At 32.5% G+C, this 20,816-nt stretch overlaps 1 protein-coding gene and 1 long non-coding RNA gene across 7 annotated transcripts in view; one reads left to right on the forward strand and one right to left on the reverse strand.

Moving 5' to 3' along the window:
• Window positions 1-897: 897 nt before the first annotated feature.
• Window positions 898-12,666, reverse strand: LOC138130111 (uncharacterized). The gene is made up of 4 exons (XR_011159497.1): window positions 12,533-12,666; window positions 12,419-12,474; window positions 1,130-11,679; window positions 898-1,078 (listed from the first exon to the last, which is right to left on the reverse strand). It is a non-coding gene; the product is annotated as an uncharacterized lncRNA (long non-coding RNA).
• mtgo (miles to go) overlaps window positions 2,476-20,816 on the forward strand; it is a 37,892-nt gene continuing 19,551 nt past the window's right edge. For 2 of the 6 annotated variants that reach the window (XM_069046452.1, XM_069046456.1), the window contains exon 1: window positions 11,643-11,815. Coding sequence is in view for 1 of the 6 variants with exons in the window: in XM_069046451.1 (XP_068902552.1) it covers window positions 6,911-7,331 (421 nt within the window). In the remaining 5 variants the exon portion in view is untranslated. Of the gene's footprint in view, window positions 2,607-6,910; window positions 7,332-11,642; window positions 11,816-20,816 lie in introns of those variants that run through there. The other 4 variants (XM_069046457.1, XM_069046454.1, XM_069046451.1 and 1 more) reach the window with 4 other exon arrangements.

The raw sequence follows: 20,816 nt of genomic DNA on the forward strand, positions 1-20,816 counted from the left end.
ATAGTCTTACAGTCTAGGAGTGGTAATATAGAAAGGGGCGTCGCCGAAATATGAAAAATACTTATGAAAAATAAATCTATAAAATTACAAATTTGATAATTCATTACTATGTATTCCAGCGGCGGCAGCCACCGTTAGCTTTTATCATTCGATACATTCTTAACAATGGTACTATAATTGAAAGCTTTACACTAAGCCACCAACGTTTTAACCTACATTATTTCATGATTTCTACACTTTTGCATAGTACTTTAATTGATAATAATAAGCATTGAATAGAGAGTCGGACTCATTTCGACCGTTGTATTCTATGGCGGTGTAAAATTGAAATTTCACTTCGACTCTGTTTTCACCTTTAAAAATCGATTTTACAGGAACTAACAAGCTAAGGATCGTGTAGTACGTAAATCAGAATTTAATAATCTATCGCAATCTGGAAAAAATTGGAGGATATTTAAAAAAAATTACGGTGGTGTCATTACGCAAAACGGAGAGGCGAGAAAGATGAAAATTGCCTGTAAATATTACTTTCAAAGAACAATGTCATCTGGTTGCAAATTGCAAATCTCCGTTCAGTGATTATAATTATCAACTAAAATACTATGTAAAAAATAAATATGTATGTATAGGAAATAAATATGACCTAATGGTAATGGCGTAATTGAAAACGTTGCTGGTTCTTATTTACTGTATATCCGAATTCATTGAACTATGTAAAATCAGTTTACCGGTTTCAGTATAGTTAAGCGTTGGTTTACCTTCCCAAAAGTTGGATGGTAGGTGAGTCATAACTGTACTGGTACAGTTATGGAATCATAACTGTACTAGTACAGTTATGGAATCATAACTGTACTAGTACAGTTATGCTGTAGTGACATGTCAACAACAATCAACAAATGAAGACAATATCTAACTTTATTCATTATTAATTCAAACAATCTGAACTAAAACCAACAATAATTACTTAAATAGACGGAACTCTGCCATAGTAAAAATGAACTGCACTTCATAGCATAGGGCATCGGGTAGTGCCTACGTCCATAATGATGAGGGGCAGAGGGGCTATATTTCTTCGACTCTATAAACAAAAAGATAAATACGCTACGAAACTAACACTATGAGCACTTACCAGTTCATGAAAATACGCCAACATCACTGTCATTTACACTTGTAACCTTATTTAGATCCTGCCCTTGTTTGAGTGTCTCTATGATTTCAGATAAGTACCTCCTGCCTTTCGGCCGATATTAAGCTATTTAAAGCTTGTTGTTCTTCATTTACGACGTTTTTCGGTAAAACACTATCATTCAAACTCATTTTGCGAAATGTCTGTTTGTATAAACAACCAAATGTAACTATGACACTCGAACATATCATGCAAACGCGATCAACTCAATCTATTTGTGTGTTTGGATTTAATTGTTTTAAATTCTCTTCGGCTTATTCTGAAACCGGTAAACTATTGAACAAACCGCGGATGTTATGAATCATAACAACCTTAGATGTCTTAAAATCCTCGCTCTACGAGCTCGGATTTCAAACCGACATCTGCGGTAGTTATGATAGTCATAACATCGCTAGGTATGTTAATAGCTATTAAAAAATAAATAATAAAAGAATAAATAACAAAATAAGCATGAAATAAAATTAATCTGTAACTACACAAAAATGAGATGAAATATTCTAAAATTATTATTATTCTCAACCTCACTTAATACAGGGTATTTCACGAGTGATAATGAGCCCGACGGAATTGAAAATGCAATAACATTTCCACAGTTAACGTGGATTTGTCACAATTGACATTTAAGAAAAAGTTAAAATACGACGATTAAAATGTATTCGCGAACGATGAGAAAACAGACATGATTTTGATTACTTGATTTGTAGTGAATGATCTCCAAAAAACTCTTCGTTTTTTCACAATTTCATTAAACCAAAGGAATGACGTTTGTGTCAAGATTTATGAAACTGTACAGCAGCACAGCTGACTATGTTTTATGTTTTTTAAATCAAACTTTCACTTGGATGACTGTCATTTAACTGTAACCGTGGATGAGACGTTGACTCCAATAAAAAAATTCCACTTAAACAACACGCTAACTGAAAAAGAAAATATTTTTTTAAGTTATTCTTCTAAACTTGTTAATTTCGTGACATCTATAATAATTATTATTAGATATTAATGATATCAATAAAAAAAGCGCGCATTTCCAAACACAAAATTGAAAAGATATTTTAAAAATAATAATCGCACTATCCGTAATGTAGAAAATAATTTTCCATTGCAAAACTGCCGTGGAAAATTTGTGCGGCGTTAGTGTAAAGTCGTTAGCAAGTTGTTAGTGAGGATGCTTGCGTCATCTAGTTGTCAGAAGCCTACACTGCGACAGCAACAGTCGCGCTCTGTAATTTTGACAATCGAGTAGTGAACTGTTGAAATGTCGTTACAACGCCCTGCGAGCAGCAAGATTGGGATTGGGGATACTGATAGAACGTCATCTGTGATCTGCGCATATTCGAAGCATCGTAAACAAAAATCAATAAACATGGTGGTAAATGTGTAAGTGTGTTCAGGGTTTCTGATATGTTTTTCTAAATAGACGGTAAGTAAAACCAGAGAAATTTTCCATAATGGATGTTTTTGTGCACAGCGTTTTAACCATTTTATTTTTTCGAAGAAATTGCAGTATGTTATTTCATAATTTTCAAAAAAATGTTGACATATACCAACATGACAGCCGCATGTGGGCGTAAATCTGTCAAAATCTAATTCATTTTTTAAGTTATTGCATTGAGAGGCGATTTTTTATCACACCGGAACCAATTCGGTTCACCGACAATACAGTTCGCATTAATCTGCGTTTGACTTTGTACAGTATTTAAGAGTTCTTCGTCAAATTTAACAACAATCTGTTTGCATATGCCGTCTGACTTGATTAACAAAATTCGCAAAATTGTTTAACCAAAGAACAATGTGGCATGAAAAAAACAAGTGTAGAGGTTTTACTCAAACAATGCCATAATGCTTGGCCACATATTTTCCAGATTTTTAAAGTACCATCCAACATTATTTCGGGCGGCCCCAACTAACAAAATTGGTTGCGCATTTTAAAGAATATAAACCGGATCGGGGAAATTACAAATACATATATTGTTTAAAAGTTTTTCATACAGCTGTCAGTTCGCCGCTTCGTTGCACGATAGTGGACTTTGTTAAAGTTGTTGCCCAGTAATTGTCCTAATAGCAATCATCAGGTCACTACAATCATCATTTCATATTATGTAGAAATTTTTTTGTCATTCATTGAATTAGTTTTCCATATTTACAAGCTGTTACATACCACAAAATAGAATTCTCTGAATATCAATCACCATTATTGGAACGTTGTCTACAAAAGTCGCCAAATAGGCGATGATTATTTATTTATTTTTCTAATTTATTTCAAATTTTTGAGAGACTATTTGTTAACATATGTTACACATTGTATAAAATTGCAATGATTCACATTCACATGACAGTTTTTTCCATCCTCCCAATCTGTGACATAGTCCACCGATAGAACAAACTGTTGATTGAATTATTCTACTCTCCAGTCTCCACTCCGAAAGCTGGTGAAGTTAAATGTAAAAACTGGTAATTTTTCAACAAAATAATTACATATTATAATTTAAAAACACCAGACGATATTATTTAGGGGCGTGGTTGAACAATGTTAATCCTATATTTGCCCAACATCCAGATAACGTGGATATTTGTAAACCGTGTCTTTTCACTGTTTCATTTTGTCCAGTTTTTGGTGTTAACTTTGCGGAACTGTTGCAATATTTGTTATATATATTTATATTTGTGTACCGTAAACACTCCCACACTCGATTTTTGTTTTATTCATTAAACTGTTGCCTTACAACAACTAAAAATTGCGAAAATGTGTAAATCTACAAATGTCACAAACCGAGTTGGAATATGTTACCGTGTAAGTTGAAAAATTATACATATGTCACAATACCCCACTGTTTGAAAAGATTCAAAATTTTGTCAAAGAAATTATTTTGAAATTTGTTCTTCGTACTAAATATAAGCACTTCTTACTCGCATGAGTAATTGAAAGTTTTTGTTTCCGAATTTTTGACAATGTTTAAAGCGAAGTAAACCCAATAGGTCATATACAGGGTTATTCTGAAATAAGTTTTGAAAATAAATCCGGCAATTGGTGATAATGAGAAGAAGTCATAGACAAAAAAATTTTCTTATAAAAGTTTTTTCGTTTTCGAGATACAAATTATTGAAAATTTGGTCAAAATTGCTCGTACGCTGCTGAGTTAAAAGATTACCTGATTATCTTGGTAGTTTAGCAACAATAATAATAATCAAAGGTGCCCGTCAGTCACAAACGTAACCTCACTTCTCTCGATCATTTCCATAGAAACATTTACAAAGCAGTGTGCTTGCACCTACGACTTTATTGTGGAGTTGATGTAACAATGGTAGCTAATGAATTTTCCCTATTCATAGGCGTTGGAAATACAAGGATATAGGGTAATTTCCATCCTTTTGATTTCACCTCCAAAAGTCATTTACACAGAATTATTTTGTGTGAAGGATACTCCACATTTTTTCCAAACTTATTTCAGAATCACCCTGTATGTAATTGAATCTAATTTAAACGTTGTAACAATTATGTAATTAGAAAATACACCAGAAAATGTTTCAGTTTGATCGAAAATTAGAAATTAAAATTTACTCAAAAATTTCTAAAAAAAAAAAATAGATCTATTCGTTTTACGGATCTATACGGAATAATGTATAATACCATTTATGGAAACATATAAATGTTACATAATGTTTTTTGATAAAAAGCATCTGATTTTGACAGCTTGCAGCGTATGCAAAGTGTCTATTTATTTCAAAACAGTTCTGTTTTATTATTTATACAATTTGTGTAATGTGTACCAAATATTCTGAAATTATTATCAAACCCGCTAATTATGCTTGTTTACGACAGTAGTTTTTTTTAAATTATTTTGAACATAAATAAATAAGATACGGTAATACCGCTCAACAAAATGCAAATACGTACTTATCTCTATCTAATCGAATAATATTGAGGAATGAAACATCGTAAAATACATATTTTTCTTGTATTAATATTGGAGTATTTATACTAGTGTTTATTTGCCTTCAATAATTTACCGATAACCTCTTTTGAAATATTGTGTGGGTGAAGATGTATCTTGTTTTTCATTGCAATGACACGTTTCATATTAACATTGCAGTAAAACTTATTAAGAGTGAATAACTGACGATAAAATTAATTCATTTATAATTATTACTGTGTCCACATAAAATACCATTTATGCACCTGAATATCTGTGAAGGTTGTACACTTTGCTATGCTTGAACTATTAGACAATTTTAGAGAATATTTTGAAATCAAGAAACGCATGAACTCATACATCTAGCTTCTCGAAATTACGCAAAAGTCATAATAACCAATTTATGACAGCGGATGTGGTGTATCCTCGTGTTGTCTGTTCGTCTATGTTGGCTATAATGATCACTTTACTTTTTCCATTAACTTAAGATTAAAGCATTTGTTAAAACTATTTATATTTTTTAAATAAAAATAAAAGTGCCGATATTCCAAATTGAATATCCCTGATTGAAACGATATCTCAATAATAATGTAAAAAATATGTATAGTAATTGATGTACCAATGAAATTAATTGCGAACTTTGTTAGTGAAAATAATTAAATTTATGCATTTGACAAAATTGAAATTATAACTATTTTCACATTCTTCCACCATTATAGTCGTTTTTGATGACTAAAAATAAAAACGTTTTAATGAAAATAAAAAATAAAAAAATTCTAAAAACGAAAGTACATATAATTTTAAATGTGATTCTTATGTAATTAATAAAATCAGTGATATTTAATTGGTATTTCAAAATTTGCATCCGTATATTTTCTTCATTTGTCATAGTGAAATCCTAGAAATATTTTCTCCAATGTTCACTGATCAATTTGCATATGACACACTTTGTTTTTCAACAAAACAAAACAATAAATAAATTCAAACACAGTCAAATATTTTAAAATTTTAATGTTCAAATCCCGCATAACCAAATTACTATGAAACAGTTTGTAATAACAAATAGAAGACATACCAACTTAATTTTAGATTATGATACAACGTATCCCGGTCTATAATATCCATTAATGAGGCGCACGTCGATTTCTCCCATATCATTTAGCAATAAACGCATATTTCAAATGTTTATGTTAACATGACGTAGATTTTTTTAATATTGGAGAAAGTGTACTCGTTTATTAAGCGCAAAAAATTGTTCATCTTTAAATGACAGTGTTATTCACTTCTTCTACGAGTATCTAAGATGCAATTTATTTATGAACCTGAAATAAATAACTGAACTGATCGAAAAACTATAAGGATGATTTTAGATACTCTCACATAAAATTTAATATCTTGGAATAAAAAATTATTTCCTTAAAATGATGTGCATACAGAACACAGTACTTAATAAGCTACCAAATGTGCGTTTATTTATAAAATTCGTCATCACCAAAAAAGCACTATAAATCATGTTTTTTAGCTCACTACAAACAAGACTTGCAAAATGCACATGACCCTATATTATATTACGAGACAATTCATAGACTTAATGGTAGATAAATATTATCTAAATACTAACACATAATTGTTTGGGCTATACCAAGTGCTACATTTTTGACGGTTTTTGTGAGGCATTTATTTTTTTGTCGCTGTTGAGTAATTAGATGTTTTCGGCTTTCCGTTACCTTACCTTGTAGACACAAAATGAAATAAAATAAATGAAATAAATGTTGTTTCAGGTTTAACAACATAAGACTGTTTAAAAAAACGAATGGTGAAGGTAAAAGACGGGCCGATGGCAGAGGCTAAGCCTGCAACAACAACAACACAATCGTCGACCATTAACAATAACAACAACGCAACTAACAGCAACAGTACAACACATTCGCATATTCGCAAACCGCGAATTCACAATCATACTCATCACATTCACCAAACATTACACCATTATACATACTTGCATCATCATTGCACTCATCCAACTGAGAACGCGGAAACAAATGGATCAAATGGAGCAGGATCTCCAGCAAAATTTTATTTCGGTCCTGGTTTCGAACCCCAAATTTCCGGCGGTAATTATTGTGCAGGACCCAGTCAGAGTCAGAATAATTCCGAGTACGTCGTTATGTTCCACGTCAATCCTGGCGTTACCATTAGATTCCAGATTGGGGATAGTCTGGAGGTCCTTCGAGGTAAGATTTTTTTTCCCTCAGTGCGATAACAATAATGATCCAGTAGTATAAGGCCTTTACGGTCGTGAACTCCTGGATTATTGTGTGCTTCATTTCAATTGTTGTTCCGTTTAGTTTGATTAGAAAAATTGCATTTACAAGCTAAATTGCCATATTTTCAATATACCAAATAAAATTGATGATAAAATTGATGCAACTTGAATTCACTTATTTTTCTCACCAAAAGTGAATATTAAGAACTGATAGTATAACATTTTATTTTCATGTGGTTACCATATATGGTCTAAATAAATAAACGTATGCATTAATTAACATTCTTGAAAACAAACGTATATTTTGACGGTAAAAAAACGTAGCTCATATCTACCAGATTTACTTTATACGTACAGGTACAAGTATTTCATTATCAAGTTTATTAATTTCAAATATTAACTGTGTAAACTTGATAATTTGTAGAAATTTGGGATCTTAAACTCATCTTTTCCAGTATTCGGTGCTTACGTATCACTCATGGAAGAGTTTTATTTTACTCTACGTACTAAATTAATTTTGTCAATAGTAGTCCACGGTCATGACCCTTGCTTCACATGAACCAAACTCTTTAGATATACATCGGATTATTACGTACATAAGTAGTTCACATTGTTAGTTCAGGTGGCAATGTTTCGATTACTTAAACGAAATTAAACTGGGATACCTTGGTGCACACAAAATTTTTCTATTTTTTGAAATTCGTAAATGTCAAGAAGCCAACATGTGAAAAACTCAGTCGGAACGCCTACTGTCTCATTTGATATTACGACCGCTTGTATTCGATACCCAAATGAGTTATTGTTAGAGAAAATTGTCAAAGGTAAATCCACAAGAGGTGGTAATTTTTTGACAACAATTTGTCGTTTCCTGGGAATAAATTAAAATGTTTCGGGATGACATTGTTAATTGAATTTTGCGTAATTCTAAGAAGAAATGCTCTCTTCGCGTAGGATTCGGAAAGATTATTCAACGGTATACAGATAATTTTCAAGGAAACGACAAATATAATTTTATTTTTAATTTTTTCGGTCGACGCTGATTTGCAGAACTTCACTTTCGACGTTTATGAAATCAATCATACTGAATTGAATCCATTGAATTCAATTCCGATCGAGTGAAAACACTGCGACATCGAGTGTTTTCAGTTATTTATTACATTTGATTTTGATTGGCATTTGTTGTAGAAATAAAGAATGTCATCGGTTTGTTTATTTCAGCGTTATATAATCAGATAAATTACAACAAAGATTTTTAAAACATACATCAATGAACATTTTTTAATAAAAAAAAATTGTAGTTTCTTGTACAACGTACGTAATACCTATGTATCAAATTTTGGCAAAATCTAAATATGCTCTAACTGTGTCTGTCTTGTTACAGGTGAGTACTTGTCTGCTTATAACTCTGGACGAATTGCAACAACGTAAGTGTATTCTCAGTAAAATTACTAGATTACTACGAAGGAGTAGAGTACATAAAACAATTGAAATCCAAAAATGTATGTAATGAAGCCCAAAATGTTTAAATCTAGGGTTCAACACTTTACTTTATGTTGATAGTTGAATATACATAAATAGGTACAGATTGTTTCATATAAAAATATTGAACCAAAAAATTTTGTTACGTGGAACTCTACTTTGTATGTTGTTAATACTTTGATAAGTACTTCACTTACATACAGGGTGTTATGGAAGTCCACATAATAAATTTAATCACCAATAGAACTCTTTAAAATAAAAAGTTACATGTTGATCTTTTTTGAATCAAATATTTTTTTACGTTATTCTAACTCCAAATTTGACACCTCGCTGATGGGATAATCATCAATTGAAACGAAAGAGTGAGTGAAAATGTTTTTGTGCAGTAAAAACTTGACAGTTTTTTGAAGAAAGAACGATCGCTGTTCTAATATTAACAGTTTTTACTGTTTTTCATGCGAATATTTTAATTGAATAATTGTTTTTTCGTGCATCGTTATCAATGGATGTGTAAACACATGAGCGGGTATGAATTTTAATGTTCAAATTATACATATTTAATTTTAACTATGTTTGGAAAAATTTGCGGAAAAAATGATAAATAAAAAAAAATGTTAATTTTAACGAGCCCTATTGGTGGTTAAATTTATTACGTGGACTTCCATAATACCCGGTATAATTACTCGTGGTATCTCGTAATCAATAATACTGATGCATAACAATTCTACTGCTCGGGACTTTAAAATTTAGCACGGTTCTCAAAAAATTGAAAATTTTTAAGGTTTAAAGTGTTTTTACACAAGTTCTATAAACATATCTAGAACTCCTAGGAGTGCTCTCTAACAATGATCGGTAATTTGTTCTGCGATGCTCCAGAGGATATGTAATTAATTAAAAAATTAAAGAAATCAGTATGCACAATTGTCACGCCTTTACATTGTTTACTTGCGTAAACTACAAGTCTGATTTTAAATGATTGAGGGTTATTAGCGTCATATGAAGCGTCTGACTCACACTTGGCGCTTAATCACCAAATTTAAAGTAATGTTTTAACATTGGTCTAATTTTGTCGAGAAACAAAGGAAATTATTCATATCATGGAAGACTTTAGTTGCTGTATTTTCAATTATTTTTATTATTTAAAGATACATACTCGGTAATTATAGTCTTTACATTAATTAGACAAAAATATTTTCTCGGTGGCAGTAAAAAATTAATGTAAAATTATTTTGCAAAACTGTAATAATTAAAGTGTTTTACAACTTTTTTATTTACCAACGATTATAGATATCTTGTATAAATTGTCTAATACTTTTATTACTTCCTTCCACAGTAAGAAAAAGTAAATACAGCTTTTATTGTTAAATTTTTAAAATTATTTTTGGACAAGGTGATAACTCAGACTCTTAAGTAAACTTAAATATTGACATTAATATTAGAAAAGGAAAACAGTTTCATAATATTTTAATAATCTGATACATCTCACAAATGCATAAAGTATATACAAACATAATCATGTTAGTACAGATTAGAAAATGTAGTTCCATCCAAACATTCAATAAACCACACGACTTTGTTGTTAACGCTTAATAAAAATGTGTACTAACTAAAGTAATTTGTGTAAAAGAGAAACTACTAGAGATTGAAGTTGTTATCTCTTATAGATCCGCCTTCCACCGTTTCAACCAAACAATTTTAAAACGAAATGAAATTGTTTTATTTTTTACAATGACGGTGCAACATTTTTTGGTCATTTTTATGATCAATAGTATTAAAGTAGGTACTAGTAACTCTAGAATGTGTAATCGTGTTCAAAGATATGATCTACATATCTAAAATAAATATGTGCAGACATGTTAACAACGTGCAAATCATAAAATTCCACTTATCTTAATTCTTTATACAAAATTCTTAAATTTAAAACTGTTTAAATAATTTAAATAAAAGATATGCATATTTTGTTATATGTACTATAAGTACGCTTAAAGATATTTTTTGGAAAAAGAAATGTACAAAGTCAACGCTTATTGTCAAAGGCTCCACCTAAGATGGATAGTTGTGGGTCAGACACGTAGTCCATTGCTTTACTTTACATTTAGCTTCTTTTGTGAAACCTGTGCTATCAAAATTCTTTACGTTACTGGTTTACTTTACTACTTATTACTTATGCTGCATAAATTCAACGTAAAAAGAGTAAATCTGTTCTGTTAGGTGGAAAGAAATTTCGTATTTCGGCCGCAGTACATGTAGACCATTCAAACTGTCATGTGAAAACGTTCAAAGTGGAGAATAACTGAATAGCGCAACAAAAAGAGAAATTTGCTTATTGCACTTAACTACAAGCGTAACCACTCGAGTTCCTTGTGCTGTGACCGCACATGAAACAACAGATCACATTACCACCTGTTGTTAAATGCAATAAATATCATTAGTTTGGTATTTATATTATGTTACCCCATTTTAACCAGAAGAACTGTACAAAACTAGACGACCAGGAAACTGGAACAGATCAAGCAGTAGAACTGTGGAGCAGTTGCGTTAGTAGGTGCCTACCGCAAAATTGCGCTAGAAGAAATCGACATGGTGTGGATTGTAGGTTTACCGAAGCAAGCTCGAGAGTGCATTATTCCCAATAATTATTGAGAATCCAGGTCAAATTTTTCATTTCGAAGTGAGTGCATCGTATGTTCGGTGGAAGCAGCGCATTCCACAGCGATTATTATTCAGTGGTTGCTTTTGAATCGTCAATTCTCGCACATCCTCGATCGCTCTCGGTCTGCAGCGACACGTAAGTACGCAAGTGAACTGAACTCTCCCGCTGGTCGTCCACCCGAGACCTAAAATCAGTTAGATTGTAATGCGAAGTATATGTGTTTTGTGTAAGCAAGTAATCCGCGTCGGAAATCGTTTGTGTGTGCACAAGAAAGTATAAAAATCGTTCAATGTGATCGTTTCCTGTCTGATTCCGCCAGTGTAAGTGCGCCTGATATGTTTCTGCGCCGAAGAAAGTTCCGATCCGACCCCTTTTTTTAGGCTTAATTCAGAAGAATGCGCTTTAAACGTTTAAAAGGACGAATCCACCGAAGTACGTGTCGGGGTCGGCGCTTTCTTCGGCTAGTGTTAATTTAGCATTAATTAAATAGTTAGTGTTTAATTAAAAAGAATAACAAATTAAATTTTCGCAAGTTTCGAGAGTACTTGAGGATATAGGTGGTGAAAGTAAACTAACCGTGCGGGGTCGTTGCCTTCTTAATAACGAAATTGCGTTCGACTCTTCGACATTAACATATTTCAGCAAATTAATACCAACTCGATCACTGTAAATAAATATGAGCGAAAATCGGATTCGAAAACAATACACTGCAAATGTGTATCCAGATGTAAGCCACAACTTCAACGAGACATTTCCCTCTAAACTGTGCACGTGAATCATACCGTCTTGCCCACAACCGAGTTTCGACGATCATTTTTATTCCCAACATTCGCGAAATTAGTTCTTTAATAAAATTCCACCTGAACATGAGAGCGAAATATGAAATTCTTCCGAGGCGACGAACTCCTCGAGGTGAGTCTTACCTGAGGAATTTCCGTGAAAGGTACGCCAAGAATTTATGATTTCGAAGTCGGTCTGCCTGCATTTTCAGGATAAATCAATTAATACCTCATCCATATCTATTGGAAGCTACCTACGAGATCCATAATAAATGGTGTCTCCTCGTTTATAATCGCGACAACCTGTTGCGATGGCCTGGATCCTGCGGTTATTCGAGGAGAACATACACACACGCCCTCTCACTTCTCAGTATAGCATTCCTAACTGCACCTGACTCCTTAAATACATGTTTTAACGACCTCGTCAACAACTACACATCGATGTTATTGTCGGTGCGTATCGATTCTTTTGTCGATGCGTAAAATTAGTAAAAATCTTTTCCCATGCCAGTAGTCCAGAATGAAAACTGGGGGTTGAATTTGTTCAAACTTCCGGTACTTTTTCGCCGCCGCTCGAGGGGGAATACAGAAACGAGGATGTGGAGATATTTGAATAAAGGGCCCATTTGTTTTGTTAGTAATAAATAACACACGTTGTTCAAATTCAGGTTTTTCCCTAAAGAATCTTCCTTCTATTCGACATACTTTCGATCGTCTACTAAGTGTCAAACTCGACATTCCGTTAGTCGTGCCGGTTCTTTCTGCTTAAACAATGCTGCTGCTGTCATCATTTTTAACTGAAATAGATGATCTGCTCCCAGTCGCATCGAAAGATTCAACTAAGATCGCCGGGTGAAGAAACGTTTGACGAAAAATATATGATATTAAAAAAATTAATTTAAGTTTGCACGTCTAATTAGTTATAGACAGGAATTAGGGCGTGGCGAAAGCGGTTTCGTGCACACCCCTGGGGCTAAAAAACTGAAGAAGAGACATTTACTGGCCAGAAAGTTACTACAAACGCTTTAGTTCTTACGCAAACTAAGCTTGTAAGTCTATTTGAACTGGCCGTAAAATTAGTCGGTTATTAATTTTTTTTTCTACTTTCGATGATACCGTTATGAACTTGTTCGGCCGCTTGCTTACGATTCATTTAATTGTTAGATCCTAATAGAAAGTGTAGTAAAAACAATGCGTATAAAGTGACATCCACGAAGAAGTTTAAAATTTTGATGTAGTTTAATCAAGTTGTAATTTTTTTACATAATTTAGTACAAAAGTTGCTCCAGTCAAAAAGGTTTAGCCGACTACATAGTTGCTTGAATTCGTAGTCCGGACCATTGGCGTCGTTATTTTTATGTAATACATAGTTGGAAATTTAAAGTTGTGTTCTGTTTTCGCATCAAGCTTATAATTTTCGTTCAAATTATATATGTACTGCATAAACTTGTAAATAGTTTTAAAATGTCATAAGAGACACATAGCCAATAGCATTGTACAGTACAATAAGATCGATAATTGTTGTCTTGTCGGTTTGTGAAAAAACATTTAGAATTTCCTTGCTTCAGCAGACCGCGTGATCAATTGTAAAAGGTCGAGGCCTTACGTCGACTATGTTAAATATCTCCTGCTGCCGACGAATCCTGCATCAAATTATAATAAAAGTCACTAACTGAACTGTCTCTTTACATATACAGCATTTTTATTTAAAATTAGATTTTAAATTGCCCGTAGGTTTGTTCGTTTGGCGCAAAAGAATAGAAAGTGAAACACAAAAACGATGTTGCTTGCATATATTAAGACATTATTTGGATTTTAGTCGATGCACTTTTACTGCACTTGCGTCATCGTAGATTTAACTACCAAGAATATTGAAAACGATTGTGATAAGGATTTCGTCGTAACTTATTCCAACAAAATTATCATTTTCTGTAATAGGGGGAATTTTCTAAAAACGTACCTACCTGTTTCATGTTTCTTCAAATTTTATAAACATACTCGTCAAATAGGATAGTCCAACTGAATCGCTGATTGCAGAAACCACATCAGTCAATAATATCAAAATATTGGGGATTAAAATAAAACCACCCACTAATTCAAGTTCTTGACCGTTCTTAACAACCAGGCTCATGTCGTTTCTTTACTCATTGTTAAAATACCCCTTTAAAATTTGAAAACAACATAACAGTAAAAGCTGCCATAACGGACTGCTCTATCGAACGGACAGTTCTTTGGGCACCGTTTTAATTCCTATAGGTTTGTTGAGAAAGTCATTTCTATTGAGTGGACACTCTGTTGAACGGACGTGGACAACAGTTTTTCCTCCCTCTTCGAAAATAAAGCTCTCTTAGGTAGACGCGGCTCCAGTCAGTCGCCACCAGCCAGAGCCAGTTGCCGGGTGATTCCCCTTTTTAGGCATCAGCAGCAAAAATCTCTATCAGAATTACTAAAAAAAAGTATGTGTACGAATTTGAAAAAAAATTGACAGTTTGGCCTTAAAGCCCTTGGGACTAAACGTGATTTTATTAAGCCGTTTGTAGCCTATTCACAACCACTTAATTTGGTGTACGTATAGATCATTAAAATCCTCCGATAAATAAGGGAGTTATGATCTCGTCTTTTTTTTTGAGCGGACATCTCTGTTGAACGCACAAAAATTAGAGACCGACGGTGTCCGCTCAAGGGAGCTTTTTCTGTAAACGAAATTTAATAGAAAAATTGACTCATGTGGTTTCTGGAATCGTGCATAAAACTTGCAGCAAATGAAGATATCCTTATGCAATGTAACCATGAGCCGGCAAATCACGGTTTTTCCCCAATTGATTTACGTAATATGTAATGCTAAGTTAGTTTTAGCCATCAATTGAGTCATCTTTACATATTTTTAACGTTAATTATTACACGTTTTGTTTACGTTTCATTATGAAATTAATTTTTTGTTTTTGTATTTTTCTTTTATACATACGATTTATTTGCTCGAGAAAGAGTAACTCGAACCATAGAATTATAATTTTTGCTCACCTAATAAAAATTTCATGAAGCTTGTTCACGTACGTAATGTGGTATCGTCTCAATCTGAAGCCTTCTTCAAGCTTCTTATATAGTTCCGCCCATTGTTGTTACCGGCATCCTAGATAATTCCGCACATATTCTGTCAGGATTCTCATCGAAACTTGCGTTGGTAATCTCCACATCCGCAAATTTCTTAGGAATTAATTGTGAACAAAGTTGAACTTTGTATAATTTTTTATAATGAAAAATATGAACTGTGATTTCTTTAAACGACATGCAATACGTGCCTAATCGTATTTAACTGTTTGTGAATCACAGAATTATCGTAGTCGTCCAGCATAGCCATTTATGGAAAAAATGCAAAATAATTTTAATAAGCAGTGCTTTCAATTTATATCGAGCGATCAAATTAATTTGTAATCGAATCATCCATGGATTTGAATCCGTATGTCTTTTGTGAGTGATATGTCGAGATCCAACCTGTGTTTCAAGCGGTTTATTGGAGCGTGGAGTTCAAGTAACGACATACGACTTCGGATTCATGGATAACTCGATTACAAATGAATTTGATCGCTCTTTATACCTATTTTAGTTTGATCTTTGGTATTCTCAGCATAATAATACAAAGAAGAATATTCAATGGAAAATACCAGTTCTGATTTTATACTTTATTATAGATATACATACCTAAAACATGTAGCATTGGTTGATCAAATACATAACAGAATTATTTTATGAAATTTGACATGAGAAGAAATTAAAAAAAATATTTGAAACATATTAAGTGATAACTACAATCCAGTGCCTAGAACGTCCATGCAAATAAAATGTTACGGTTCACAAAATTTCATTATGGAGAACAGTTATTTTTAAATAAATATCAGTGGCATAACATGATATGGGTCTTCCACGACCTTGGTTATTTCCTCCGGGATATTTTTGATCTCTTAAAACGCAAATTATAATTTGAATAATGTGCGCCAAAATTAATTTAAAGAAATGTAAATGCGATTTTAATGGCACCATACCGAAACAGATATTTCAGTACCATATTTAATTTTACTGTTGTAATGATTTCATTCTTAGGAAGATCACTCTTATTTTTTGTCCAAACTACTACTCTTAACAAAAGTCAATAATGTATTTTTTTATGAAAGTAAAAATACATGCTGTCTATGTATTAATAATAAGTGAATGTTCAAGGTAAAATGAGTTGCAACATTTTGACCCGTTGACTGCAGCAGCAAAATCTATAGTATAGAATCTTACCAATTTATCCAAATAAATTCTTTAAATAGCCTTTCACTGATAAAAATTAAAGTTTTTTAAACTTCATTATCTAATGCACATTTCAATTGTTTCCAAAATTTTTATTTCTTAGCTAGAAAAGTTTTTATCAATTTTGACAAATAGTGGAATTATAAATAAATTAAAATCACTGACGCTTCTGCGACAACGATGAAAGTCCATCTAACCCATGATTACACATTACATTACATGTAAACAATGTAGATGCCAGATGCCATCGAGTTGTTTGGTGGTCCACTGATATTCTTGGCAGCTTAATACAATAAATTCAAAAAATAAATACAAACAACAATCCACACCGAATTATCGTGATACTTGCGAATTTTTTCTCAGTCTACGCTACCAGCTTTGGTAAAAGAGCTCGGGAATTGCAAACGGCAATTTAAGATTGCTCGATATAAATACATCGGATGATGTATGTTTATTTCTATTATGTTGTCCGTGTTGTATATTTAAAACAAAAATTGTATGATATTGCATAATTGTTAGTTACCTACCAATATTTTAATAAAAACTAAGATTGTCAACTCGCTGTCAAATGAAACTTACCCTCCTGATTACGATTTTCAATAAACATATAGGACATCAGATCCAGACGACTTTTAAGTGATGTCATTTGACCTTCCAATTGATGACTGTTCTGCCTATTAAAATATTAATTTATCAACCCAAACATGCAACAAAGTACAAATGGCTGCAATTTTACATTCTTTTTCGACGAGCATGAATGCAACCTATCCAGTATATTTTTTTTATTTTGTACTTTCTTTCTGTCAAAAGTATGAAGAAAGCGCAATTGTAAATATTTAATCCATTTGCTGTTGGTATAATTTTGCAAAAACTGGGTAGATCACCAGCATTCATCAAAATTTTGGAATAAATGTTTAATTAACCGTGACGGCTAAATTTAACAACACAGAACTCTGTTTTGCAACATGAAAATTTTATTTTATAAAAATAATTGCTTGATCGACTCAAGTAACGACGGGGAAGCCCAAGAGAATACATGAGTAATCTGGTCATTCCAAACATGTTTGGCTTGAGATGAAGTAAGACATGTTTAATAAATATGTACCTACTTAAATCGTGAGGAAACAAAAATCATAACGTTTTCAAGTTGTCGTTAATTTTATACAATTACAAGCAACCACCCGTGTCAATATCGTTCACGATTTTCTCTTAGCAACAGTGTCTCGGTTGTGATCCAAGTTCTCTTAACTGGAATTCGCAAATGCCTCAACAATCAGTTGACCTTTCAGTAATATCTCTTTGGTGAACGCGCCACGGATTTTATGCAAATCGACATTGTATTTCTTAAAATTGTTTTTGAAAACATTCCTAAGAACTATGTGTTTTTTGTCTATAGCTTAGTTGTCGGAAACAAGATCAGAAATAACCTCTGTTGTCTTATCTTCGAAAAGAACTTTCATCCAAAACGACTAGATATACCTACACCAGTACTGTGTGGTAAATGTGTATTGGTTTTTTTATTTTTTTCTTATTTTGAAATATGTACTATTATCTCATACATCTTTGATTATTATCGGTTATTCAAACGTTGACTAGTCTGTAGAACATTGAAATTATCTTCACTGCAATAATTAACCAATTCTTTTGAATTCTCCAGAAGAAGGGCTCATCAAACAAATTATCTCTCCATGTTTGTGCAAAAATTGTGTATTTCTAGATCTATTTTCTACAGTTGCATCCAACCCTATCCTTTCTTTTTCGTCTGTCTGATGAAGACAGTTCAATAAAAGTAGGCCAAATCGATTCACTTCTAAGACGAGAGCACTCGATCCTTGTTATTTAAAATTTATCGTGTTTCGTTGCATCATAATATGAAATGAGAATGTAATAATCTAATCATGAGTTGTTTGTAGCAAGCTAGCAACAGTCAATAGAATGGTGGCGGTGACATTAAAAAAAATCACCAACTTTCACCATTCATAACACGTAACCTAGCAGCCTCAATGTAAAAGCAAGAACCATATTTCCTGTTTGAAAGAATCGCAATTATTCTCAATAACAATTTCCCGTGGTCCGCTCCAAAACAATTGCCTTATTTAAAAATTTCTGACGGAAACCAATAACTTTACATAGCACGTACACACTGTATTAGTGGGTTGCCTTGACAGCGATGGACGGATGTTCAAGTTTTCCTTTCTTTATCCTGGAAGGTTACCAAGAACTATAGTGCTGTATATAACAATTATTGTTACTGCTGGTAATATCAGTCAAGCATATTAATTAATGACCGATTTCCAATCAACATTTCACGTGGTTTTAGTAAACATTTGTCAGGTATTTTTTCCAACATATTTTCAAATGAATTTGTCAGTTAATCGTGTAAAATAATCAAATAGTCGTAGACCTTGAGCAACGGAAATTCTGATACGGAACACGTTTCTTACTGGAAATGTGAAAACTGGAAGGAATATTATGGTCACGTAATGAAGAACAAAATTACACTAGATATTCAGGTATATATTTAAAATAACGAGTACAATAAACTCTTCTGATTCGACCTTGGCAGTCGACTGCATTACCTAGTGGTACAACTGGATGTTAGTAACCAACATCATCTGCATGGGTAATTTAAAACAGCAATTTCAAAATGAATAACATATTTTAATTTCCTCCCAACATACATATGTATTTCAAATCAGAAATGAGTCCTATTAAAGACGAAGGAAAAAAAGAAATTCTTAAACCAAAACAACTGAAAAGTCAATTACAATAAAAGCTTGGCATTTACTTGCGTCAGTAGTCTTAAGATGATTCGCGGAATTACCGACAACTCCGTGGTTTGGTAGCTGCAATTCAACTTTGTCCTTCGGCGTTAAGAGCCGAATCTTAACAAAATATGAAGAGTTGGTAAGCTTGCTATTAAAAAGTTTTAAAACGCAGTTAAATTTTGATTGTGTTTGCACCCGCAGCTAAAAATACATTGCGTTTCTTGTAAGCAAAATTGCTTTAAATGCTGTAGTAACATTTTGCTGTGTGCAGAAACGATAGTTCATGTCGAATTGTCGATATAGTTCGCATTCCGCTGTTTGTTTCCTCCATAAAAACAGCAGAAAGAATAAGTAGACTGGAGAGATATCCGTGTCAATCAAGATGGATGGTTGAAGTGAAAGACGGATATCCATTGAAAACGCTTTATTGACCGGTGTGGTAATACAAAATAAGTCAAATTAAATAATAACGACCATGATACTTGATTCTGTTGAAATTCTTCCTTCATTTCGATCTCGAAGATAAAATCTTGGAAGTCGCAAAAATGAAAGTAGACATCCGCTTTCAAGGACCAGTCACCGTCACATTTTTCACTGAAATACCATTAACGTGCAGATCGGAGTTATTTTGCTAAAGTCACTGCATGTAGGTATGTAGATATCAGCTTTTTTATCCATATTTCAGTTCAAAATTTCTTGTTATATATTAACCATTGAACCATCTCATTGCAAGACATTAATAAGAATGTACCGAATATGTTTTCACAATGAATTGCAGTTTGCTATGCTAGTATGTATTAAAAAATTATTATTCCTTTTTCACAAATGTAAACATTAGAAATGAAGCCATAAACTTAATATTCACATCCACCATAAATAAGATTATTATAGTACAGACATACCGAGACAACATATAAACATTAATAATAATTAATCTATGTGAGCAGAAAAAGTTGAATCGTTATTATTATTAGTTATTAAATAAAGTGAAGCTTAAAACATTGAACTGAAAATTTTAATCTGGCATTTATTGCTATAAATAGATTTTAATTGGTTAACTAATTGTTTTAATAATTTAAATTATGTCGATATTAATCATGTTGAAATAATATAATCGTCACAATTATGTATGTCCAAGCATTATTAAACAAACCATAAATAATTAGTAATTTAACTGTACGCTTTTTGCAAACAATCTTACCTTTTACTTATTGATTCCAATCATCGCGGCCAATTTAACATTATACCATTAAAACTTGATTAATCGAAATTAATCGATTTCTAGTTTTCATAATCGCAGATTTTGTCAAGAGGGAACTGCCATTTCCTAGTGAAATTAGCAGGATCAAAGTGTTTTTTTGTTAACATTTGTAGACCTTACAATGTTTCAAATATCAACGTCTAAAAGTCGCAGTTTATTATTATCAATCCGACAAGATAATTCCTGAACACCGAGAAATTCTTTTCACTGAACTCTTCATTTT

This window comes from Tenebrio molitor, chromosome 5, assembly GCF_963966145.1.
Source record: "Tenebrio molitor chromosome 5, icTenMoli1.1, whole genome shotgun sequence".
Classification (NCBI taxonomy): Eukaryota; Metazoa; Arthropoda; class Insecta; order Coleoptera; family Tenebrionidae; genus Tenebrio; species Tenebrio molitor.